We start from the raw sequence: 27,724 nt of genomic DNA, 5'->3' as shown, positions 1-27,724 counted from the left end.
CATGAACTTTTGAAGACAATGATAATGTGACCAACATCTCAGCAGAACTGTCTCTATTCCTCTCTGTCTCTCCAGGTGAAAAAGCTTCCCAAACACATGCGGGAGGCCCAAATCTCCACTGAGCGCACCCACCTCATCGCCGACCCCATCAAGAAGCCCCGACAACGCTACGTCCAGAAGGACGGCAAATGCAACGTTCACCACGGCAATGTGCAGGAAACCTACCGTTACCTTAGCGACCTGTTTACCACCCTGGTGGACCTGCGCTGGCGATTCAGCCTCTTCATTTTCACTTTGGTCTATGTGGTCAACTGGCTGTTTTTCGGCCTGCTGTGGTACATCATCGCCCTGATCCGAGGGGATCTGTGGCACAGCGACGAGGAGGGCTGGACCCCCTGCGTAGAGAACCTCAACAGCTTCGTCTCTGCCTTCCTCTTCTCCATTGAGACGGAGACCACCATTGGCTACGGCTACCGCGTCATCACAGAGAAGTGCCCTGAGGGCATCATCCTGCTGCTGATCCAGGCCATCCTGGGCTCCATCGTCAATGCCATGATGGTGGGCTGCATGTTCGTGAAGATCTCCCAGCCAAAGAACCGTGCCGAGACGCTCATGTTCTCCCACAAGGCGGTGATCTCTGTGCGGGACAACAAGCTGTGTCTGATGTTCAGAGTCGGGGACCTGCGCAACTCCCACATCGTGGAGGCCTCCATCCGGGCCAAGCTGATCCGCTCACAGCAGACCAAGGAGGGGGAGTTCATTCCTCTCAACCAGACGGACATCAACATCGGTTTCGACACGGGAGACGACCGGCTCTTCCTGGTGTCCCCACTCATAATCTCCCACGAGATCAACGAGAAGAGCCCCTTTTGGGAGCTGTCCCAGGCCCAAATGGACAAGGAGGAGTTTGAGATTGTGGTCATCCTGGAGGGCATGGTTGAAGCTACAGGTACGTCTTCTTGAAACAAGGCTAATTGGTCAGCAGGACCACTAGCCCATAGACCCTTCATGTAGATCTGAAATAATTAGATAGGCATAAGCAATATGGTAGTAGCTCCACCTTGTCTTCTGATAGGCTTGGTGGAATTGTCCAATCTTTTTGCACCTACACAAATGCGTAGGGAGTAGGGTCTAGCTAGGGGTTGTTTCTGGATTGGGCCTTGGTCAATTCCATTTTAACTCTTGTCTGTTCAGTTAATCCATTGAGGTTCTTCATATTCATTGATAATGTAATATCTTTCATTCTACAAACCAGACAATTTCAAACCCATACAAACACAATTTCTAGAGGTACGGATGTGGTACGGATCTGCATATAATAAATACAGTGCCTTGCGAAAGTATTCGGCCCCCTTGAACTTTGCGACCTTTTGCCACATTTCAGGCTTCAAACATAAAGATATAAAACTGTATTTTTTTGTGAAGAATCAACAACAAGTGGGACACAATCATGAAGTGGAACGACATTTATTGGATATTTCAAACTTTTTTAACAAAGCAAAAACTGAAAAATTGGGCGTGCAAAATTATTCAGCCCCTTTACTTTCAGTGCAGCAAACTCTCTCCAGAAGTTCAGTGAGGATCTCTAAATGATCCAATGTTGACCTAAATGACTAATGATGATAAATACAATCCACCTGTGTGTAATCAAGTCTCCGTATAAATGCACCTGCACTGTGACAGTCTCAGAGGTTCGTTAAAAGCACAGAGAGCATCATGAAGAACAAGGAACACACCAGGCAGGTCCGAGATACTGTTGTAAAGAAGTTTAGAGCCGGATTTGGATACAAAAAGATTTCCCAAGCTTTAAACATCCCAAGGAGCACTGTGCAAGCGATAATATTGAAATGGAAGGAGTATCAGACCACTGCAAATCTACCAAGACCTGGCCGTCCCTCTAAACTTTCAGCTCATACAAGGAGAAGACTGATCAGAGATGCAGCCAAGAGGCCCATGATCACTTTGGATGAACTGCAGAGATCTACAGCTGAGGTGGGAGACTCTGTCCATAGGACAACAATCAGTCGTATATTGCACAAATCTGGCCTTTATGGAAGAGTGGCAAGAAGAAAGCCATTTCTTAAAGATATCCATAAAAAGTGTCGTTTAAAGTTTGCCACAAGCCACCTGGGAGACACACCAAACATGTGGAAGAAGGTGCTCTGGTCAGATGAAACCAAAATTGAACTTTTTGGCAACAATGCAAAACATTATGTTTGGCGTAAAAGCAACACAGCTCATCACCCTGAACACCACATCCCCACTGTCAAACATGGTGGTGGCAGCATCATGGTTTGGGCCTGCTTTTCTTCAGCAGGGACAGGGAAGATGGTTAAAATTGATGGGAAGATGGATGGAGCCAAATACAGGACCATTCTGGAAGAGAACCTGATGGAGTCTGCAAAAGACCTGAGACTGGGACGGAGATTTGTCTTCCAACAAGACAATGATCCAAAACATAAAGCAAAATCTACAATGGAATGGTTCAAAAATAAACATATCCAGGTGTTAGAATGGCCAAGTCGAAGTCCAGACCTGAATCCAATCGAGAATCTGTGGAAAGAACTGAAAACTGCTGTTCACAAATGCTCTCCATCCAACCTCACTGAGCTCGAGCTGTTTTGCAAGGAGGAATGGGAAAAAATGTCAGTCTCTTGATGTGCAAAACTGATAGAGACATACCCCAAGCGACTTACAGCTGTAATCGCAGCAAAAGGTGGCGCGACAAAGTATTAACTTAAGGGGGATGAATAATTTTGCACGCCCAATTTTTCAGTTTTTGATTTGTTAAAAAAGTTTGAAATATCTAATAAATGTTGTTCCACTTCATGATTGTGTCCCACTTGTTGTTGATTCTTCACAAAAAAATACAGTTTTATATCTTTATGTTTGAAGCCTGAAATGTGGCAAAAGGTCGTAAAGTTCAAGGGGGCCGAATACTTTCGCAAGGCACTGTATATTCACCAACTCAGGTAAATATGGCTGTTATAAGTTTCATAAGACCATTAAAAAATAGAAACAACACTTTTTGAGAGCAAAGGTGTGTTTGGTATAAAGGGTCGGCAGGGAGGCGCAGGAATGTTTTATTTACCCAAATTACAGCGTGCCATGTACAGGCAAGGGGACAAAGACCAAACAAACACTATAAAAATACGCAATCGCACAATGATTATCACATGGGACGAGACCCGTAATCATCTGCACAATACACGTCGGACGAAAGCCAAAACATCACAGCACAGGTACTCACACGACCAACGGACATTGGAACAATAATCGACAGGACAATGGTGAACAAAGGGCACACTTATACAATAAAATGGGAATAGGGACCAGGTGTGCGTAATGACATTTCCGGAGGTATCCATGACAATAGGTTATATCTTGTTGCCATGACCATCCTTGTAATTTTCTACAAAGATAAATTACCACAAAAAAACAGTGGGTAGAGAAAGTTGTTACAGTTATGCATATGTTTCCACATCAATACTTAGGCCCACATCTACCCTATGTTGGTGCATCAGAGAGACCTCTTTGAGATGTTTGTTCCAAAAAGGAAAGAACATTAGCTGCCCATGCTGGTCTGTGTTTGGGGAGAGGCGGTCTGTATTTGGGGAGAGGCGGTGTAATGATGAAAGCAATCACTCCAGGGGGGTTTCAGACCTGGCCAAAGCATTATTAGCGCCTTCTCTTTTCTGGAAAGTTACCAAAAACACAAAAACACAGTTTTATACAGATGTCTAAGGATAAGAAGATTTCCCTTTTTTCTCTTGCAACATTTAAATTCAAGCTGTAAAAGACCTGTCCTATGCCTAATTAGGGGCAGATGGCAAAGTTGCATCCCAGAGACCTTTTAATTAATTTAATTCACGAGATCCCCCAGCAAGCTTCCTGATAGCCTTGGAAATCCTTGTATGGAATATTGATTGAGGAAATCTGCTTATTTATCATAGTAGCACAGGGAATGTAGACACTTGTAGAGTCCTGGCTTCCTTATTTGCTTGTCCTAATATATTCCTGTGGTGTATTATTTCACTCATAAACACTGTACGTGCAAGCCTTACGCATCGTATACTGGCAGGTTATAATGCACTAATCTAAATACGATGCATTATACATACGGGTCACTTGCTTACTTTGTTCTGTAGGGTCATGCTTTTTCTTCCTCATGAATGCAAACATGGAGAAACAAGGCACTCTTCGTGTAATTACAATGCCTTTATTTGTATGGCATGTTCAATGGATAAGACTCCTGAACAGGTACTATTTGCAATGTGTCGTCCCCCCAACTCCTCTTTTGCGTTGCTGCTACTCTGTTTATCATCTATGCATAGTTACTTTAACTATACATTCATGTACATATTACCTCAATTAGCCCAACTAACCGGTTTCCCCGCACTTTGGCTACCAGGACTATTTGCAATGTGTCCCACCACCCCCCACCCGCCAGCCCCCTCTTTTACGCTGCCGCTACATTCTGTTAATCATCTATGCATAGTCATTTTAACTATACCTACATGCACATATTACCTCAATTAGCCAAACTAACCGGTGCTCCCGCACATTGACTCTGTACCGGTACCACCTGTATATAGCCTCGCTTCTGTTATTTTCACTGTCATTTTACATTTTTTGAATTTCTTTACTTATCTGTTGTTTACCTAATACCTATATTTTTACTTAAAAATTGCACTGTTGGTTAGCGCTTGTAAGTCAGCGTTTCACTGTAAGGTCTACACACCTGTTGTATTCGGCGCACGTGACAAATAAACTATGATTTGATTTGAACAAATATTTTAAAACTCTGACATGTTTCGGCAGTATGGCCTTCATCAGGGAGTAGAAAGTTACAATGACACAATTATATTTTTGTACTACTTGATGGCTGAGCCCAAAGGCCTGCAGATGGCGATAATTGAGTCGTTTCATCTTACCGTCCCCAAAGGAAATGAATGCAGCCTGCTACACATTCGTATCCCCATGGACCGGTTTGTATATAAAACATTCTCCATTCAGGCTGCAAAAGGTGTCGATTTCCTCAATTTAATGGAGAGAAGTTGAAAAAAAAGTTGGAAAATATTTTTTTTAAAGACATTTAACTGTATAATCTGTTTGTAACTCCACTCACTACTTGTGAGTATAGTCTGTTTGCTTGTGTTGTTGATCTTGGCTAGCTTGATGTTCCGATAGGTAGCTAGCTAGCTAGCTAGCACTCACTCATGTGGCTGCTAGCACCTTAATGAAAAGGGACATGAGGGAAACTCTACAATATCGTGTTTTTTTTTAGACACATACTTTTGTTAAATATAGTTTTGTAATTGACAAAATCAAGCAGACAACAAGAAAAGGGCAAAGACTTAGCTGTGAGACTATTTCTGTAACCTAGGTAACCACATGTAACCACAAGAGGATAAGTACATTAGCGGCTAGTTTCTTCAACAGTGAATAGGTGACTCCGGGATGCTGGCCTTCAAGGCAGAGTTGCAAAGAAAAAGCCATTTCTCAGACTGGACAATAAAAAGAAAAGATTAAGATGGGCAAATGAACACAGATAAACTCTGAGACTGGTGTTTTGTGGGTACTATTTAATGAAGCTGCCAGTTGAGGACTTGTGGGGCGTCTGTTTCTCAAACTAGACACTAATGTACTTTTCCTCTTGCTCAGTTGTGCACTGGGGTCTTCCACTCCTCTTTCTATTCTGGTTCGAGCCAGTTTGTGCTGTTCTGTGAATAATGGGTCTCTGTACACCTGTGTAAATATTCCATTAAAAATCAGCCATTTCCAGCTACAATAATCATTTACAACATTAACAATGTCATCTGTTCCAAGATGGCGTAGCAATCGGACGTGTGTTTTGTCTTGTCCCGTCCTGTCTAGTGTAAATATAGTTTTCTTCAGTTTTTTTTTCTGTATATATTTCGTACATATTTTAATCTCACTTTCAAACTAGAGCTGAATATACTCTCCTGCAACCCGCATCACCCAATGTGGTACGGATCTGCTTTTTCTATACTTTACTTTAGAACCGGAACCACCATCAGAAGCTAGCCAGCTAACTAGCTACTAGCTCGTACTCAGTTAGCCATTGCTAGCGGTCTTCAAAGCTAACTAGGACACCAGCGCGACATCAACCCAGAGCATATCAGACTGCTCTTTCTCTACCACATCTCCGGATTCCTACCGCAAGCTCTGAACCTTTACACCGGATCATCGCAACTAGCTAGCTGCAATCCGAGTGGCTACTCCTGGCTAACGTCTCTGTCCCAAAACAAGCTACAGTTAGCCTTGAGCTAAGCCCATCTCCCGACTAGCCGAAGAGGCCCAACAATACCTCTTTTGCCAATTGGCCTGGACCCTTTACTGCCGACACGGAGCCCCGCCGATCCATCACGACTGGTCCGCCGACATAATCGTCCGAGGTGGTTTCAACAGGCTTTTTCGTTGCGACATCGCCAAAGATCCATCTGCTGGCCAAGGCCCGCGAGCTTTCTGAAACGCTGTGTCTCCAGCTCACCCAGCGCACTAGAGCTCCTGTAGCATACTCCTGGGCTACAATTACCCGGGCCCACGACCGGTCTGTCGATGTCACCGCAAGAAGAGGAATAAACAGACTCACCCCATCGCGACGTCCCCCAAAGGTTAGCTCTCTAGCCCTCGCTATCTCCCTGCTTGCTAATTCGGCCTGCTAACGGCTAGCTTGTCTAGCCCGGGCCTACGAACTGTTAGCACAGGCCTGCTAACCATCTGGCTCACTGCATTCCAAACACTCTGAACCCATTTACTTTATATCTCTCTTTGATTTTTATTTTGTTTATACCTTCCGGAAACCTGCCTCACCCACTGTGATACGGAATCGCTATCACCTTTAATTTTTATTTTATTTTTATGACACACTCAAGAACCTCCAGACGCTAACCAGCTAACTAGCTACAAGCTATTTAGTCATTGTTAGTTTTTTTTTTTTTTTTTTAAACCTGGATAACACTCGCCAGCCCAGCTTCCCTGCCCATCCACCGCTGCCCCCTGGACACTGATCTCTTGGCTACATAGCTGACGCACGCTGGACTGTCCATTAATCACGGTACTCCATTCTGCTTGTTTGTTTTATCTGTCGGCCCAGTTGCCTAGTCAACGCCATTTTACCTGCTGTTTGTTGTGCTAGCTGATTAGCCTCGCCTACTGTTTTTAGCTAGCTTTCCCAATTCAACACCTGTGATTACTGTATGCCTCGCTGTATGTCTCTCCCAAATGTCAATATGCCTTGTATACTGTTGTTCAGGTTAGTTATCATTGTTTTAGTTCACAATGGAGCCCCTAGATCCACTCTGCATACCCCTGTTACCTCCTTTGTCCCACCCCCCACACATGCGGTGACCTCACCCATTACAACCAGCATGTCCAGAGATACAATCTCTCTCATCATCACCCAGTGCCTGGGCTTACCTCCGCTGTACCCGCACCCCACCATACCCCTGTCTGCGCATTATGCCCTGAATATATTCTACCATGCCCAGAAACCTGCTCCTCTTATCCTCTGCCCCCAACGCTCTAGGCGACCAGTTTTGATAGCCTTTAGCCGCACCCTCATACTACTCCTTCTCTGTTCCGCGGGTGATGTGGAGGTAAACCCAGGCCCTGCATGTCCCCAGGTACCCTCATTTGTTGACTTCTGTGATCGAAAAGTCTTGGTTTTATGCATGTCAACATCAGAAGCCTCCTCCCTAAGTTTGTTTTACTCACTGCTTTAGCACACTCTGCTAACCCTGATGTCCTTGCCGTGTCTGAATCCTGGCTCAGGAAGGCCACCAAAAATTCAGAGATTTCCATACCCAACTATAACATCTTCCGTCAAGATAGAACTGCCAAAGGGGGCGGAGTCGCAGTCTACTGCAGAGATAGCCTGCAAAGTAATGTCATACTTTCCAGGTCCATACCCAAACAGTTTGAACTACTAATTTTGAAAATTACTCTCTCCAGAAACAAGTCTCTCACTGTTGCCGCCTGCTACCGACCCCCGTCAGCTCCCAGCTGTGCCCTGGACACCATTTGAATTTGTAATTGATCGCCCCCCATCTAGCTTCAGAGTTTGTTCTGTTAGGTGACCTAAACTGGGATATGCTTAACACCCCGGCAGTCCTACAATCTAAGTTAGATGCCCTCAATCTCACGCAAATCATCAAGGAACCCACCAGGTACAACCCTAACTCTGTAAACAAGGGCACCCTCATAGACGTCATCCTGACCAACTGGCCCTCCAAATATACCTCCGCTGTCTTCAACCAGGATCTCAGCGATCACTGCCTCATCGCCTGTATCCGCCACGGAGCCGCAGTCAAACGACCACCCCTCATCACTGTCAAACGCTCCCTAAAACACTTCTGTGAGCAGGCCTTTCTAATCGACCTGGCCCGTGTATCCTGGAAGGACATTGACCTCATCCCGTCAGGTGAGGATGCCTGGTCATTCTTTAAAAGTAACTTCCTCACCATTTTGGATAAGCATGCTCCGTTCAAAAAATGCAGAACCAAGAACAGATACAGCCCTTGGTTCACTCCAGACCTGACTGCCCTCGACCAGCACAAAAACATCCTGTGGCGGACTGCAATAGCATCGAATAGCCCCGTGATATGCAACTGTTCAGGGAAGTCAGGAACCAATACACGCAGTCAGTCAGGAAAGCTAAGGCCAGCTTCTTCAGGCAAAAGTTTGCATCCTGTAGCTCCAACTCCAAAAGTTCTGGGACACTGTGAAGTCCATGGAGAACAAGAGCACCTCCTCCCAGCTGCCCACTGCACTGAGGCTAGGAAACACGGTCTCCACCGATAAATCCATGATTATCGAAAACTTCAATAAGCACTTCTCAACGGCTGGCCATGCCTTCCGCCTGGCTACTCCAACCTCGGCCAACAGCTCCGCCCCCCCGTAGTTCCTCACCCAAGCCTCTCCAGGTTCTCCTTTACCCAAATCCAGATAGCAGATGTTCTGAAAGAGCTGCAAAACCTGGACCCGTACAAATCAGCTGGGCTTGACAATCTGGACCCGCTATTTCTGAAACTATCTGCCGCCATTGTCGCAACCCCTATTACCAGCCTGTTCAACCTCTCTTTCATATCGTCTGAGATCCCCAAGGATTGGAAAGCTGCCGCAGTCATCCCCTCTTCAAAGGAGGAGACACCCTGGACCCAAACTGCTATAGACCTATATCCATCCTGCCCTGCCTATCTAAGGTCTTCGAAAGCCAAGTCAACAAACAGGTCACTGACCATCTCGAATCCCACCGTACCTTCTCCGCTGTGCAATCTGGTTTCCGAGCCGGTCACGGGTGCACCTCAGCCACTCTCAAGGTACTAAATGATATCATAACCGCCATCGATAAAAGACAGTACTGTGCAGCCGTCTTCATCGACCTCGCCAAGGCTTTCGACTCTGTCAATCACCAAATTCTTATCGGCAGACTCAACAGCCTCGGTTTTTCGGATGACTGCCTTGCCTGGTTCACCAATTACTTTGCAGACAGAGTTCAGTGTGTCAAATCAGAGGGCATGCTGTCCGGTCCTCTGGCAGTCTCTATGGGGGTGCCACAGGGTTCAATTCTCGGGCCGACTCTTTTCTCTGTATATATCAATGATGTTGCTCTTGCTGCGGGCGATTCCCTGATCCACCTCTACGCAGACGACACCATTCTATATACTTTCGGCCCGTCATTGGACACTGTGCTATCAAACCTCCAAACGAGCTTCAATGCCATACAGCACTCCTTCCGTGGCCTCCAACTGCTCTTAAACGCGAGTAAAACCAAATGCATGCTTTTCAACCGATCGCTGCCTGCACCCGCATGCCCGACTAGCATCACCACCCTGGATGGTTCCAACCTTGAATATTCCGCAACAAAGCCTCCTTCACTCACGCTGCCAAGCTTACCCTAGTAAAACTGACTATCCTACCGATCCTCGACTTCGGCGATATCATCTACAAAATGGCTTCCAACACTCTGCTCAGCAAACTGGATGCAGTCTATCACAGTGCCATCCGTTTTGTCACTAAAGCACCTTATACCACCCACCACTGCGACTTGTATGCTCTAGTCGGCTGGCCCTCACTACATATTCGTCGCCAGACCCACTGGCTCCAGGTCATTTACAAGTCCATGCTAGGTAAAGCTCCGCCTTATCTCAGTTCACTGGTCACGATGGCAACACCCATCCGTAGCACGCGCTCCAGCAGGTGTATCTCACTGATCATCCCTAAAGCCAACACCTCATTTGGCCGCCTTTCGTTCCAGTACTCTGCTGCCTGTGACTGGAGCGAATTGCAAAAATCGCTGAAGTTGGAGACTTTTATCTCCTCACCAACTTCAAACATCAGCTATCCGAGCAGCTAACCGATCGCTGCAGCTGTACATAGTCTATAGGTAAATAGCTAACCCTTTTTCACCTACCTCATTCCCATACTGTTTTTATACTGTTTTTATTTATTTACTTTTCTGCTCTTTTGCACACCAATATCTCTACCTGTACATGCCCATCTGATCATTTATCACTCCAGTGTTAATCTGCAAAATTGTATTATTCGCCTACCTCCTCATGCCTTTTGCACACATTGTATATAGACTGCCCATTTTTTTCTACTGTGTTATTGACTTGCTAATTGTTTACTCCATGTGTAACTCTGTGTTGTCTGTTCACACTGCTATGCTTTATCTTGGCCAGGTCGCAGTTGCAAATGAGAACTTGTTCTCAACTAGCCTACCTGGTTAAATAAAGGTGAAATAAAAAAAAAATTAAAAAAATGATCAATTATGTTATTTTAATGGACAAAATATGTGCTTTTCTTTCAAAAACAAGGGCATTTCTAAGTGACCCCAAACTTTTGAACGGTAGTGTACATATTAGTATTCTTATATACAGTAGAAAGAGGATGGGAGCTGTGCTACAAGTTGTATTTAAAAAATGTACAAATAAACATGCTTTTTGCCTGAGTACCTTGCGGCAGAGCATTTCACAATGGCATGTCTCTATAAATAACTGAGCAACTCATTAAATCTGGTTTTGGTTTGGGTACCGTGAAGAAACCCACTGTGGTATGTCTGTTTGAAGTGAATGCAGGTAGCCTAGTGGTTAAGAGGTTTAGGCCAGTAACTGAAAATCGTTGGTTTGAATCTCAAAGCAGACTAGGTGGAAAATGTGTCGATGTGCCCTTGAGCAAGACTCTTAACTATCACGCCCTGATCTGGTGTCGCCCATTATCCTGTGTACTTATACCTGTGTTCTCTATTTGTCTGTTGCCAGTTTGTCTTGTTTGTCAAGCTTACCAGCGTGTGTCCTGTCAGCTCCTGTTTTTCCCAGCCTCTCTTTTTCTCACCCTCCTGGTTTTTGACCCTTGCCTGTCCTGACCCTGAACCCGCCGGCCTGATCACTCTGCCTGCCCCTGACCCTGAGCCTGCCTGCCGTCCGGTACCTTAGCTCTTTTGCTGTAATAAACTCTGCTTGCCCACTCCCCTCCCGGAATGCTTTAATGGAGAGTCGGGCACCTGTCAGGCGTTTCTAGCTCAGTGTGCCCTAATTTTCGAGCTTCAGCCCTCCTTCTTCCCATCAGGCTATCTTGGAGAGATCCATCTCATTACGCTGATGTCCGGGATGACTCTCACCTGGGCTACTGCTGTATGGGAACAGCAGCTGGCCATATGTGTTAGCCTGGAGGAATTCTTGACAGAGGTGAAGAAGGTTTTTCACTCCCCGTTCTCCAGGAGAGAAACTGCACGGAGGTTAATCCAGCTTTGGCAGGGCCCCTGCAGTGTGGCTGACTATGCTGTGGATTTTTCCGCACGTTGGCAGCGGAAAATGCTTGGAACCAGGAAGCATTGTTTGATATGTTCCTGCACTTCATTTTGGAGGAGGTCAAGTACGAGTTTGCTGCTTGGGAGTTACCTATGGATCTCGATTCCCTCATCGCTTCGACCATCTGAATCGATGGGCGACTACGGGAACGACGGAGGGAGAGGAAATTCGATTTTGCAAGCCCATGGAACCCACCTTGCAAGTCAACCCGGAAGCTCCCGACTGTCTCATTGCCGAGAGGACCAAAGTCTTCCTGACCTGCCCCGAGGGTCACTGCTTCCTGAGCCTATGCCACTAGGCAGAGCTGGGCTGTCACCAGCGGAACGGCAATACAGGATGGACACTAAGAGTTGTCTGTATTGCGGGACTCTTGGTCATTTCGTATCCTCTTGTCCTCTAAAGAAGCCAGGCTCACCGGTAGGAGCAAGGACGTTCCTGCTTCCCCTGCTCACACCCCTTTTCATGCCATTCTGCTGTGGGGAGACCAGTCCAAATCTCTCGGGGTTCTCATTGACTTTTTTGGACGCTACCCTGCGTCCGAGCTGAACATCCCCACTCAGCCCCTCTCCATTCCCATGGATGTTGGAGCACTGGACGGGCGCTCTATAGGCCGAGTCACCCACAACACCACTCCCATCCTCCTACGGATGTCAGGGAACCACAGCGAGGCTATCCAGTTCCTGCTCATCAAGTCCCCTCTGATTCCCATGGTATTGGGATTATCCTGGCTCCAATGACACAATCCCCTCTTTAACTGGTCTACTGGTGCTATCATGTGCTGGAGCCCGTTCTGCCAAGGCCATTGCCTGAGTCTGCATAACCTGCCCCGGGACATCTTCCTGGGGGTTCGAAAGGTGCCACAGACATCTCAGCCATTCCTGCGGAGCACCAGGACCTCTGGGAGGTGTTCAGCAAGGCCCGGGCCACGTCGCTTCCGCCCCACTGATCCTATGACTGCAGGATTGACCTTCTATCTAGCACCATGCCTCCCCAGGGAAGTCTGTACTCTCTTTCGGGACCGGAGACCAAGTCTGTGGATACCTACATTGGGGACTCACTGGCTACTGGATTTATCCGTCCCTCTTCCTCTCCCGCCGGAGCAGGCTTCTTCTTCGTAGAGAAAATGGACCCTACCCCAAACTGAGCAAATGGGGGACAAGGGCCTTGGTCAGGGAGGTGACTAAGAACCTGATGGTCACTCTGACAGAGCTCTAGATTCCTTCTGCGGAGATGGGAGCAAAGTACAGAGAAATCCTTGATGAATACCTGCTCCAGAGTGCTCAGGACCTCAGACTGGGATGAAGGTTCACATTCCAACAGGACAATGACACTAAGCACACAGCCAAGACAGCGAAGGAGTGGCTTCGGGACAAGTCTATGAATGTCCTTTAGTGGCCCAGCTAGAGCCCGGACTTGAACCTGATCAAACATCTCGATCAAACATCTCTAGAGAGACCTGAAAATAGCTATGCATCCAACCTGACAGAGCTTGAGAGGATTTGCAGAGAAGAATGGGAGAAACTGTAGCATCATACCCAAGAAGACTCGAGGCTGTAATCGTTGCCAAAGGTGCTTCAACTGAGTAAAGGGTCTGAATACTTATGTAAATGTGATATATATATATATATTTTTTTTAATAGATTTGCAAAAATTTCTAAAAAACAGTCTTTGCTTCGTCATTATTGGGTATTGTGTGTAGATTGATGAGGGGGGGGGGGACGATTTAATCAAATTTAGAATTTAGATAATGCTGTAACGTAATAACATGTGGAAAAAATCAAGGGGTCTGAATACTTTCTGAATGCTCTGTATCTCTCCCCATCTTGTAAATACAGTGTAAATGCAGTGACTACAAGAAATACATAGTAGCATAATTAGGAATATTTTCATCGATGGACAGAGGATTTTCAGTTTACGTTTCATCTTCCCCTATTTTTAAAATACAGAAATCTCCAACCTCTAATTTGATCTGGCACGGCTTTTCATGCATCTGAACATTTCTGCTCCAGTTCTTTTAGGATTTTTATTTATTTCATTTTTCTTCCCATACCACAAGTAGTCAACCCTCACACTCACACCGTGCCTGATAGTAATAGTAATAGTAATATATGCCATTTATCAGACGCTTTTATCCAAAGCGACTTACAGTCATGTGTGCATACATTCTACGTATGGGTGGTCCCGGGGATCGAACCCACTACCCTGGCGTTACAAGCGCCATGCTCTACCAACTGAGCTACAGGGACCACATTTGATGCCCAGACTCAGGCAGTAAATCGCATCGCTTTCCTCTTGACCAGTAGGAGCATGCCACAATGGGCCCATGTCGTCATGTCAATCACTGGTCGTTGAGTAATCCCTCCTCCACTATGTCTTGATACTAAAGGGGTCTTATACAAGCAATCACAAGCGTTTCTCACAGGAATTAACAGAAGGACCTCTCCTGACCTGGGAATTGTGGCCTTCAACCATTTTGCATTAAATGTTGTTCATCTGCAGGAGAGGAAATCAATATGGTCGGCTCTTGCTAATGACATTGATTTTGTGGACTTTGTGTAAATTACAAAGTACTGCATCTGACGAATGGTCCAATTGATCAGTCATCTTGGTGTCGGCTATAAGCCAGAGAAAGCATAAGCCTACAACTCTCACTGTTGGATCGAAGCCCACAGTACCTGGACTGGGTAATGATAGCTCACTTTCGATTCGTTACTCAGAGTTAACAACCAGTGGATGTATTATAAGGTCAAAGACACCATTACAGTAACCCCCATGCTGCAGCAACTTTTGAATTTGTGTCCACACTTGTCATTATAAATGTATGAGTTTGATATTCTGTTCTATTATGGCTAGATAGCTTCTAGATGGGGTACATTCTCTGCAGTAATGCTAAATTACTAGGCTTGTACTGTAGTTAATGTGCTGTTGACAAAATCGTAATGATTTTGATTAATAGTGGAATCATCTGGATGGTTCGTGGGATCCATTCCTATAGCCGAGCCGAGGGCATGCTAAACAGCCCCCAATGCAAAACACATATCCATCTCTTGAAGTACAGTAAACTGCCCTTTTCATGTACCATTTTTGTACCGTGGACATGTATAGCCCTGCAGCAAGCATCTGATTGCATAAGCATAATCTCATTGCCAAAAATAAAATCTGACATTTGCTTATATCACTGACAACCTACCACCCTGAAGATAAAAAAAACACAGTCAGCCACTTATACCACTGACAAATGTAATTTCTCTCACCTTGAGCATTTCAGATAATTAGAAAACAAGATGATGATTTATCTTGTCAAAGAACATTATATCCATGTCTTTGTCAATGCAACAGCAACAGATATAAAGGGAATACATCAAATGGTCTTGTAAAATACTCTGATTGTCATTCTGTCAGCACATTATTAATATGTCAGTACACTGTTTATTAGAACCTGCTTCAAATACAATATCACAAATCAACATCTTATGAGACCCTCTACCATTTACAATTCAAGCCTAGCTAAGCGAATAAGCTTATTTTTTAATCCTCCTTGACAAACTGAACAGAAAACACACATCGGCAGGTATTTCAATTTACAAGAGAAAACAGGGTGTTTTGTGTCCCCGTGCAGCCTGCATCGTGTTACCAGCCGTCATTCTGTGTGTGTGTGTGTGTGTGTGTGTGTGTGTGTGTGTGTGTGTGTGTGTGTGTGTGTGTGTGTGTGTGTGTGTGTGTGTGTGTGTGTGTGTGTGTGTGTGTGTGTGTGTGTGTGTGTGTGTGTGTGTGTGTGTGTGGGTGCATGTGTCACTGTCGTACCGGACACCCCCGCAGCCCCCTAATATTCATATGTACTAGGAAGCTAAGTGTTTGTTTCTTGGGCTTCAGGAATGTGACTGGAAAAGTGCCTTAGGGCTTGAAAGTTTCAGACTGAGTTTCATTTTCAGACTGAGAGCCTAATGCGTCTTAGGTAGTTCTTTATGATGTTTTGTTTAGAAAACAATCTCCCTGTAGAAGTTACAGGGATGGTGAAAACAGCAGGATTGCAGTAGCACCATCAGGGAAACTGGGTAGAAGGGAGTTGTGCTTCAAATATGGTAGTTTTGCAACATCTTTAATTGAGCATCTCATTCTCTTTAATTGCTGGCCTCAACACATTATGGAAAGAGATAAACTGTATAAGAAGCTCTGGGGACAGGTCGTCTGGACACGGGACAGCCAATAAATTAGCAGATGCAAGGAGGTTATCATACTTAGCGGACAACAGTTCTTGAGGGCTTGATTTCATTCATACTGGTGAACCAGTGTTTGAATTGTGTGGTTGCAAATATCAATAGTTCCTTATCTCTGATATATTTTGGGATGCATTATTCAACACTAAGTTTAAATTGTGTGCAGTGCAATGGACATAGGCCTATAATGTCTCAGGAAAGACTCTCTGGGTTGGCAATACTCAGTATAGAAAACAGTCTTGCGCACAACCTGGACCTTTAACCAGTGGTGAAAACATTTGCACACAAAAAAGCAAGTTGGATTTAATTTAATGTAATTTAAATTACCTTGATTATTGCAGCCCATTTGTGTAGGCTATTAGCCAGACAAAAACCGCTAAATTCAACAATAAATAGTGGTCGAAAATATCATCAAGCCGACTACTTTTTTCCACAGTTAGGCTATTTGATATGTCATTTTTATAAAACGTTTATAAATAGCAGCTAAATAGCAGCTAAATATGGTATATAAAGTAGCTATAGATAGTACACATTATAATGAAACAATCCCTAGTAAGCTAATGTTTTGAGGGTGGACTGACTATATTATTTGGTCCAGAGAAACTGTGTTACCCAGTGCTGTGTGTGCATGTGTGCCCGCGTACGAGCGTTCCATTGTGTCAGCTGAACTCACTGCAGCACACACACAGCTCTTTAGATAAAAATAGCCAGAGGAACCCTGGCCTTGAGGTGATTGCCAGTGTTTTTAAGGGGACAGAAACACATTCCAGTGTTCTATTGACTCCCAGGCTTAAGAGGGATCCAGGTCCAGTATGTGGGTGAATGGGCTCTGTTGTGCTGCTGCTGGATGCTAAATGAATGCTGCAGAGAGGTGACATCTCTCTCCCACACATGCCTCTTCAAGCTTGATGGCTCTGAGAAGTGACTGTGGATGGGGATGGAGAGGAGGGGTGTGTAGAGACCCCCGTGGCGTAGTGTTATAAAAGTCCATGGATTCTTCCAATCCCAACTCTGAGAAGAGCTGTTGAAAAATGGTGGTGAACAACATGAACTGGTTTACTTCAAAGTCATTTTTTAAAATGTGGAATATACAGTATGTTTAGTGTTTAATCACAAATAAGAATGCCCTGCTGATAATGATGTAGCTAGTGGAGCTGCTACGCCCAAAGACCCTAGTCATCAAAGAGCTTCCTGTTGTGTTTATTGTTGCCTACATGCACTGCTGTTGTTTTTAATGTTCTCAGAAGAGTTGGGGGATGAAACAATGTCCCCTTATTTATAGACCAAATATGCCTGTTTTATTCCTTTATCCAACATCTTTGTTGTTGTGTAAATGTTGAAATCTATATAAAGATGTCCTTGGGTATGCATCGCTTTAAAAGAGAGAAGAAACTTAGTCCTAGGGATATGAAAGGGAGGGAGGGTGGGGAGAGAGATAAAATACAGTTTTGTCTGTTTACTGAACATTCTTCCCCAATATCTCTCCTTCTGTGCGATTTCAAAGAAGAGCACGTCAAACTTAAAAAATACTTACTAACAGATTCATGAATATGTAAAATATATTATATTGTTGTTGTATTATGTAACATTTGCATGATATAATCACATATAGTTTACTCGTGTAGTCCAGACACATTTGTATAATGCACACTCAGCCCACATATAATTCACATGTTAACCTAGATTTTGAAATTGTATGGAAAAACATCCATTGTACATTATAAGGTGGGTTTAATGCTTAATTTGAAACATGAACAAATACTGGTTTCAGAGTCAACCAACCAGGTTTCAGAGAGTTTTGTTTTATTCTGTACGTAATTTGTGGATGTCCACCACACATTTCATATATGTCACGAGTACAATATGTAACAATTTTTAAAAATGTATAATATGGTATAGACATAGTATATAGTATGTGCATAGTCACTTTACACATACCTACATACAGTGGGGAGAACAACTCCTACTTACAAAGCATGTAGAGGTCTGTAATTTTTATCATAGGTACACTTCAACTGTGAGAGACGGAATCTAAAACAAAATCCAGAAAATCACATTGTATTGATTTTTAAGTAATTAATTAGCATTTTATTGCATGACATAAGTATTTGATCACCAACCAACCAGTAAGAATTCCGGCTCTCACAAACCTGTTAGTTTTTCTTTAAGAATCCCTCCTGTTCTACACTCATTACCTGTATTAACTGCACCTGTTTGAACTTGTTACCTGTATAAAAGATACCTGTCCACACACTCAATCAAACAGACTCCAACCTCTCCACAATGGCCAAGACCAGAGAGCTGTGTAAGGACATCAGGGACAGTTAGCCTAGTGGTTAGAGCGTTGGACTAGTAATCAAAAGGTTGCAAGATTAAATCCCGGAGCTGACAAGGTAAAAATCGGTCATTCTGCCGCTGAACAAGGCAGTTAACCTACTGTTCCTAGACCGTCATTGCAAATAAGAATTTGTTCATAACTGACTTGCCTAGTTAAATAAAATATAAACATTTGAGTCAATTGGAGGTGTACCTGTGGATGTACTTTGCTTGACATCAAGGGAAAATCAAAAGAAATCAGCCAAGACCTCAGAAAACAAATTGTAGACCTCGACAAGTCTGGTTCATCCTTGGGAGCAATTTCCAAATGCCTGAAGGTACCACGTTCATCTGTACAAACAATAGTACGCAACTATAAACACCATGGGACCACGCAACCGTCATACAGCTCAGGAAGGAGACGCGTTCTGTCTCCTAGAGATGAACGTACTTTGTTGCGAAAAGTGCAAATCAATCCCAGAACAACAGCAAAGGACCTTGTGAAGATGCTGGAGGAAACAGGTACAAAAGTATCTATATCCACAGGTAAATGAGTCCTATATCGACATAACTTGAAAGGCCGCTCAGGCAGGAAGAAGCCAATGCTCCAAAACCGCCATAAAAAGCCAGACTACAGTTGGCAACTGCACACGGGTACAAAGATTGTACTTTTTGGAGAAATGTCCTCTGGTCTGATGAAACAAAAATAGAACTGTGTGGTCGCAAAATGGGTCTTCCAAATGGACAATGACCCCAAGCATTCTTCCAAAGTTATGACAAAATGGCTTAAGCACAATAAAGTCAAGGTATTGGAGTGGCCATCACAAAGCCCTGACCTCTATCCCATAGAAATTTGTGGGCAGAACTGAAAAAGCTTGTGTGAGCAACGAGGCCTACAAACCTGATTCTGTTACACCAGCTCTGTCAGGAGGAATGGGCCAAAATTCACACAACTTAATGTGGGAAGCTTGTGGAAGCTTACCTGAAACATTTGACCCAAGTTAAACAATTTAAAGGCAACGCTACCAAATCCTAATTGAGTGTATGTAAACGTCTGACCTGCTGGAAATGTGATGAAAGAAATAAAAGCTGAAATAAATAATTATCTATATTGTTATTCCTACATTTTGTCACGCCCTGACCTTAGAGATCCTTTATTCTCTATTTTGGGTTACGTCGGGGTGTGACTAGGGTGGGCATTCTAGTTTCATTATTTCTAGGTTGGCCTGGTATGGTTCCCAATCAGAGGCAGTTGTCTATCGTTGTCTCTGATTGGGGATCATACTTAGACAGCCTTTTCCCATCTGTTTGTTGTGGGATCTTGTTTTTGTGTAGTGCCTCTGAGCACTGCATTTGCTTCACGTTTCATTACTCTTTATTGTTTTTGTGAGTTTCATTGAATAAACATGTGGAACTCCAAGCATGCTGCGCCTTGGTCTGTTAATTCTACAAACGCTCGTGACACATTTCACATTCTTAAAATAAAGTGGTGATCCTAACTGACCAAAGACAGGGACTTTTTACTAGGATTAAATGTCAGGAATTATGAAAAAAAAATGTGTTTAAATGTATTTGGCTAAGGTGCATGTTATTTTATTGTATTACTTTTTACTTTAGTTTATTTAGTAAAAATGGTATTAATACTATTTCTTGAACTGCATTGTTGGTTAAGGGTATGTAAGTATTTCCTGTTGTATTCGGTGCATGTGACATAACATTTGATTTGATGGTTCAAATTTGCTAAATGGAATGTATGATATGTTATGAATTCTAGCTAGGTGACTAGGTGGCTAACGTTAGCAACCTTTGTTTTTGCCTTAAGTAATCATCTGTTTTATGAAACCAAACGTAGCATATCATTCTAATTTGAGTGTCCCGGATGTACCTTTACTATGTTACTTCTTGTCTATAAGACCAGGCTGAGTCAGCAGGACCATATCGCATCTTTCTATCCTTCCCATAGAATAGACAGTGTTTGTCTTCTTCTTCCCACTCAGAGTAATGGATTTACTATGCCCTGATGTAATCACAGCAGGAGTGTAGCAGGCTCCTGAAGATGCTGTTATTTAGCACTAGATCACAGCAGATAGGTGGGTCTTTGTTTTCCCCAACAGACCTAAGAGATGTTTATTCAGTGATTCACCAAGAAAAAATGATCCTATGCCAGTTCCCTAAAGAAGCAGTTGGCTTCTCAGATCAATTGATTGTCTATCAAGGATGCTGTGTGCTGTCAATTACCATGAGGACCCTCCAGGGTTCACCCCTACCAAAAAAAAGAGCAGCTGATTAAGTGGAACTGATAAAAATGGCTTTAAAGTTGTTTTATTGTCCAACCAAATTAGTTGTAGGCAGATCACTGGATATGTGGTTATTTGTTGTCTTATTTTTTATTCATATTGACTCTGACCTCTGACATGACCTTTGACCTTGGTACACCCAGAGGAATACGTTTCAATTACATTTTGTTTTTACACCAACTTATGTTCATATATTTATTTGTATATGTCTGTCAGTTTCATATAGTTTGATACTTGTATCAGCAAAGAACAATCAATAATGCCAAGGTAAACCATAGACACTACAGCCCAAAGCTCGGTGAAACCAAGGTAAAAGGCAGTGACTGACGTAAGTGATGAGCCCCCCCCCCCCCATTTTCTCCATAACACGACACAATGGAGGCAGGATATTTGTCCACATGATAAAGCATGGTTTAAATGTATAAACATGTTTTGCCCATTTGCCCATTTGCTTGGTAGGGCAGTATATGCTACATACTCAATTTGGATAGATACTGTATTCCCCATCAATTAAGTTGGACACTACAGCAGGCTGTATGGTTAGTGAGATCTAACTTACAATGCTTTGTAGAGCACACTTTGGATTCCTATCAGGTTATGAGACAGATTCTCCAGAGGTATGGATATTAGCATAGACACACAGAGAATCCCAGGTGGAACATATCTTCTTGGACCTCTCAGTCCTGATGCTCCTCATATCTTATTCTCACTGATCCTCCCTGTTTGTTGATCCTGAGACCTCAGACCATTATTGACTCTGGAGTTGAGTGTTGTTTGTGAATAATTTATTATTTCTCTTCCTCCCTCCATCTGGCTCTCCCTTTCTGTGTTTGTGTGTGTGTGTGTGTGTGTGTGTATTTCTGTGTGTGCACGTGTGATCGCGTCTGTGTGTGTTAACAGGGATGACCTGCCAGGCCCGGAGCTCTTATCTGGACAAAGAGGTGTTGTGGGGCTGGCGTTTCACCCCGGTCCTGTCTCTGGAGAAGGGCTTCTACGAGGTGGACTACAACAGCTTCCACGACATCTACGAGACCAACACACCGTCGTGCAGCGCTAAAGAGCTAGCCGCTACACTACGAGAGGGCCAGCTGCTCCCCACGCTCTCTTCGCTGACGCCCGAGCCCCCCAAACCCTACACCCTGGAACCCCTGTCCACCCACAACCCACTCACCAAAGAGGTGGACAAGGGGGAGGAGGGGGAGAGGGGAGAGATCAACGGCTCGGCTGCAACTCTGGAAGACCAGCCCGGACTGGACTGACTACTTCAGATAAGCCAAACCAGAGACAAAGTTACGAAAGACTATGCCTCATTTAGTCAATGGCCAGCTTGTTCCATTGCATTGCTTGGAGATAAAAGATCCCCCCCCCTCCCCATGCAATAATTCTCTAGAGTGTCAATCTGTAGTATATATTTGTTTTGCAGACACAAATACACACAAACAAACATACACATACACAATTATACAAACACATAATACACATAATATGCTCCAGATTGGTCGTATTGTCTTTTTATATTTGAGGCGACCACATATTTCCATTACAGTAGTAATAGCTCAAGTGATATACTGTATAACCTGAAGTGGAACAGGTAGCCATGACGAACGAATATCACAGCTTACAAATGATCCAATATCCTAAATTTAGAGATTGTTGATTCCGCTTCCGACAGAATATGTGCGGACCAGATCATTATGTTCAATCCCATCACGCTTTGTTATTACAGTAGTCCACTATGGAATCTCTTAACTGAAGGCAATATGTACGCAGCCGCGCTTTAGCCCTCCTTCGTACCTGTAGGCAGGAAGTAGAGCTCAGCTCAGTTCAGCTCGCCGCTATAGATCAAGCGCTGTCTCTTTGTCCAATCACCCTCGTATTTTGTCCAATCTCCCTTGCGGTTCCACTGTCATGCTTAAATCGCATTACGTGTGACGAATATACTAGAGCAAAACACAGAACCCAGAGAGTCCCTCAGTATTGGACCCAGAGGAACGGGCAGTACCTCATTTTGATATTCATGATACATAAGCACAAGCCCTGTGACCCTGATATGCCCCCCTTCCCTCCATCCCTGTTCCCCCTCCTGCCCCTGACTGGTGCATATTTTAGTGCATGGTGTTGAGTATAGGCTACTGATGATACAAGCAGGTTTATAATGATATGTACGCTCATAAGTATTTCTTCCCTGCACTGTGACATAAGCTTTTTGTGCTATTCATCTTATTTCACCTTTGGTTAGTTCTGTTTAAATCAAATCTAAATAAAATGCAATTGTATTGGTCGCATACACAGATTTTGCAGATGTCCAGATTCAGTTTTATTCTACATTTACATTTACATTTAAGTCATTTAGCAGACGCTCTTATCCAGAGCGACTATACCCATAGTCCTGGTCTGGACTCAGCTAGCTACTGTTGTCTCTGCTTGAGAGAGTGTATGACTCTGTCGCTTGTCCTGTGTGTCACATTTTCTACAGTTTTCTTTTGAGGATGTGTATGACAGAGCTTGCATGATAATGAACTGTCCCCTCGACATAGCAAGTTTAATACACTGCTAATAATACAGGGTATTTTCTAGGCATGCAAACTACAATGAACAATTTCTACAGATATTGTAAACCAATATATTGATGATAGCTAAGATGACAAATCTCTTAAATTGAACCCTTCTCCCCCTTCTATAACATTTATTTGCATTTCTCCAAACACTTGTCCCATCAATGTATTTTATTTCACTGTGACATTGTAGCATCATATTTATGCCATTTGCATAAAGATCCTTTATCATTAGAGAAAATAACTTCTCCCATAGGTGGAATGTCATCTGTTTTATGTGTGTTCTCATTGGAATAAACCTAATATGGCCAAAAGCACAGTACAGTATGTTTCTGTTAGAGAACCGTGTGCGTGTGTGTGCACGTGTATGTGGGTGTCTGTGTCTGACTGTCTGCGTGTGTGTGTTTGATAGTTTGTTAATTGGTTTAGTCCTCTGTAAGTATGTGTGGTTAGGAGTTATTTTCCTGACAGAGAGAGCTAGTGGAAGTGAGAGTATACAGCCCAAGCTGCTGCGTGAGCAAGTCCTGATTTCACCCAAGGCTCTGTAAAATAGTTGAGATTTTTACACATGCTACCTGACAACTGGATTAGAGGTGCATCGAATCATGAGAAACAGACTTAAGCAACCATTTGTAATTGGTGTGGAACAATCTCATCTTGCACGGAAGCTCTGGGCACAAACACACTACTAAGCACAGGCAGCTGGTAGAGAATAATGATACAGTACAAACAAGAAATAGAAATCCAAGGCAATGTATGAATTTAGTACCGTCTGTACTGTAAATACAGCATGCATTGAACCACCATTGTTTTGTATGACTGCCAAGAACTATGTGGGTGATACAGTTCTTCTGTCATCATTATTGACCAAAAACATAGTGTCATAGGGTACCAGGGAAAGGAGCCAAATACTGGCTATATTATTCCCAGCTTATTCACTGTTGCCTTTCTAAATGATTTCCGATTGAGTAAGAATCCCTGGTAACAGAAATAGCTATACTCACCACCCAGCAGTGTAACACCATCTCTGAGTCAGCTTCTTCAGTGTATTGGGAGATTGTTTTCCCCTGCCAAGCGATTATGAAGATATCACAGCTATTAACAGTGAACAGACCCATCACAAAAGTCACTGACATAATCACATGTCTGCTTAATCACATTTCTGCTTGGGTTAAAAGCACACACTAGGCCAATCTGATCAAGCAACCAGGAATAGTAAACACCCGCATAGAGGATTTTTTGGCACGTTGGAGCTGTCAAATCGGTGAGCAGCTGCTGTTGCAATCATTGTCATGAAGCAACATCCGCCACCCAGGTGTTAAATGTTCAGAACAAGAGAGTCTAGGCTTTATAGAAATAATTACACAAAAATAATAATGAGGATATCTATCATCCTAATCGAGGTGTAGATTGCATCTCATATTCCAGTGTTCTAGTGTTCGAACTTGTAAACCAGGGTGCATGGTTTAATCTTGAGTCCCATAGAAATGCCTGACAGTTCATTGCCAAGGCTATTCATGGCTTTTTAATCATTCAGAACCTCGAATTTCAAATATCTGCTGGCCTCCAATATGACTTTGAATAACCTGAAATGATGACAAAACAAAGGTTTCATGAAATTATTAATGTGTCTGTGTGTGTTTGTGTGTGTATATTGTTTCCTACATTATCAGGAACAAAAAGTCCTGACCAGTCACCTAATGTCTGGACAAGGTTAGAAAACAAGAACATTTTTGAAATGTCAGGACTTTTTTAAGGATTAGGTTTTGGGTTTGGGGTTGAGGTTAGGGTTAGAAGTTATGTATAGGTTAAGGGGGTTGGGGTTAAGGTTAGAGTTATGGTTTGGGTTAGGTTTGGGGTTGGGTTTAGGCTAAATAGGATTTTGTATGAGGAATACATTTTTACTCCCCGAAAAGTGATGAAAATTCATGAGTGACTGTGTGTGCATGTTCGCGTGCGGACGTGTCCCAGAAGAATAGTAAACTAACACACATTTGACCAACTGGGGACATTTTGTTGGTCCCAACAAGGTTAAATTGTATTTCTAGGAGGTATTGGGTTAAAATTAGAATTAGTGTTGGTTTTAGAATTAGGTTTAGAGTTAGGGTTCGTTTTACGGTTAGGGTTAGGAGCTAAGTTTAGATTTAGGGTTATGGTTAAGGTTAGGTTTTTGGGTTAAGGTTAGTGTTAGGGTTAAGGGAAAATAGGATTTGGAATGGGACTGAATTGAGTGACCCCAAAAGGTTAGCTATACAAGACTGTGTGTGTGTGTGTGTGTGTGTGTGTGTGTGTGTGTGTGTGTGTGTGTGTGTGTGTGTGTGTGTGTGTGTGTGTGTGTGTGTGTGTGTGTGTGTGTGTGTGTGTGTGTGTGTGTGTGTGTGCTTGTGGACACACACTGTAGAAATAAGGCAAAAGTCTCTTGGACAGTATACCTGGACTAAGGGGCAAGACCGGCTCATTAAGAACATAAGTGCAGCATCCATTAACAAATGGAACCAGAACAGAACATACTGTTTAAGCAAGAGAATTTAACTTAGGGAAAAGAAAGTAGGAGGAATTCACTTGGCATCTGTTCCAAAACAATGGAGTGGGCCGACGCTATCTCTGACCCCACTGAACAACACCCACGCACTACGGAACACACGCACACACTCCACTTTTAGAGCCTGTATCTGCCAATGTATTCATTTCGAATTGGTAGACATATTGTCTTGTGTTATTTTTCTCTGATCTAAATATCTACAGTCATCTCCATAACCTCCTACAATGAGGCTTGTTATATTTAGACCATAGAGAAGAGCATCACTAAGCTTGATATGCTTTAGGTAACTGTCTACTCATAGCAATCCGATCATTCCCTTCCTCCAACCTCCCTCCCAGACCTGGCTGGTGTAAAAGCTGTGTAGATGTCATGTGAATGTGTTTCATCCTCCCAGACCTGGCTAGTGTAAAGGCTGTATAGATGTCATGTGAATGTGTTTGATCCAACCTCCCTCCCAGACCTGGCTGGCGTAAAGGCTGTGTAGAGGTCATGTGAATGTGTTTGATCCAACCTCCCCCCATAACTTGCTGGCGTAAAGGCTGTGTAGAGGTCATGTGAATGTGTTTGATCCAACCTCTCCCCATAACTGGCTGGCGTAAAGGCTGTGTAGAGGTCATGTGAATGTGTTTGATCCAACCTCCCCCCATAACTTGCTGGCGTAAAGGCTGTGTAGATGTCATGTGAATGTGTTTGATCCAACCTCCCCCCATAACTGGCTGGCGTAAAGGCTGTGTAGAGGTCATGTGAATGTGTTTGATCCAACCTCCCCCCATAACTGGCTGGCGTAAAGGCTGTGTAGATGTCATGTGAATGTGTTTGATCCAACCTCCCCCCATAACTGGCTGGCGTAAAGGCTGTGTAGATGTCATGTGAATGTGTTTGATCCAACCTCCCCCCATAACTTGCTGGCGTAAAGGCTGTGTAGAGGTCATGTGAATGTGTTTGATCCAACCTCTCCCCATAACTGGCTGGCGTAAAGGCTGTGTAGAGGTCATGTGAATGTGTTTGATCCAACCTCTCCCCATAACTTGCTGGCGTAAAGGCTGTGTAGATGTCATGTGAATGTGTTTGATCCAACCTCCCCCATAACTGGCTGGCGTAAAGGCTGTGTAGATGTCATATGAATGTGTTTGATCCAACCTCTCCCCATAACTTGCTGGCGTGAAGGCTGTATAGATGTCATGTGAATGTGTTTGATCCAACCTCTCCCCATAACTTGCTGGCGTGAAGGCTGTATAGATGTCATGTGAATGTGTTTGATCCAACCTCCCCCCATAACTGGCTGGCGTAAAGGCTGTGTAGAGGTCATGTGAATGTGTTTGATCCAACCTCCCCCCATAACTGGCTGGCGTAAAGGCTGTGTAGAGGTCATGTGAATGTGTTTGATCCAACCTCCCCCCATAACTGGCTGGCGTAAAGGCTGTGTAGATGTCATGTGAATGTGTTTGATCCAACCTCCCCCCATAACTGGCTGGCGTAAAGGCTGTATAGATGTCATATGAATGTGTTTGATCCAACCTCTCCCCATAACTTGCTGGCGTGAAGGCTGTATAGATGTCATGTGAATGTGTTTGATCCAACCTCCCCCCATAACTGGCTGGCGTAAAGGCTGTGTAGATGTCATGTGAATGTGTTTTATCCAACCTCCCCCATAACTGGCTGGCGTAAAGGCTGTATAGATGTCATGTGAATGTGTTTGATCCAACCTCCCCCCATAACTTGCTGGCGTAAAGGCTGTGTAGATGTCATGTGAATGTGTTTTATCCAACCTCCCCCATAACTGGCTGGCGTAAAGGCTGTATAGATGTCATGTGAATGTGTTTGATCCAACCTCCCCCATAACTTGCTGGCGTAAAGGCTGTGTAGATGTCATGTGAATGTGTTTTATCCAACCTCCCCCATAACTGGCTGGCGTAAAGGCTGTGTAGATGTCATGTGAATGTGTTTGATCCAACCTCCC

The 27,724-nt window shown here is 43.8% G+C and overlaps 1 protein-coding gene across 1 annotated transcript in view; it reads left to right on the top strand.

Moving 5' to 3' along the window:
• The window catches only part of LOC118370776 (G protein-activated inward rectifier potassium channel 4-like), a 45,271-nt gene extending 21,732 nt beyond the window's left edge, over positions 1 to 23,539 (top strand). Inside the window, exons 3-4 of the mRNA XM_035755912.2 lie at positions 76 to 949; positions 21,568 to 23,539. Of these exons, the coding sequence (XP_035611805.2) occupies positions 76 to 949; positions 21,568 to 21,926 (1,233 nt within the window). The 3' untranslated portion in view covers positions 21,927 to 23,539. The remainder of the gene's footprint in view (positions 1 to 75; positions 950 to 21,567) is intronic.
• The last annotated feature ends 4,185 nt before the right edge of the window (positions 23,540 to 27,724 follow it).

The sequence above is a fragment of the Oncorhynchus keta genome, chromosome 1 (assembly GCF_023373465.1).
Source record: "Oncorhynchus keta strain PuntledgeMale-10-30-2019 chromosome 1, Oket_V2, whole genome shotgun sequence".
NCBI classification, from domain to species: domain Eukaryota; kingdom Metazoa; phylum Chordata; class Actinopteri; order Salmoniformes; family Salmonidae; genus Oncorhynchus; species Oncorhynchus keta.
The sequence above is the reverse complement of the archived record's forward strand: the minus strand, read 5'-3'. Positions and strand labels throughout refer to the sequence as shown.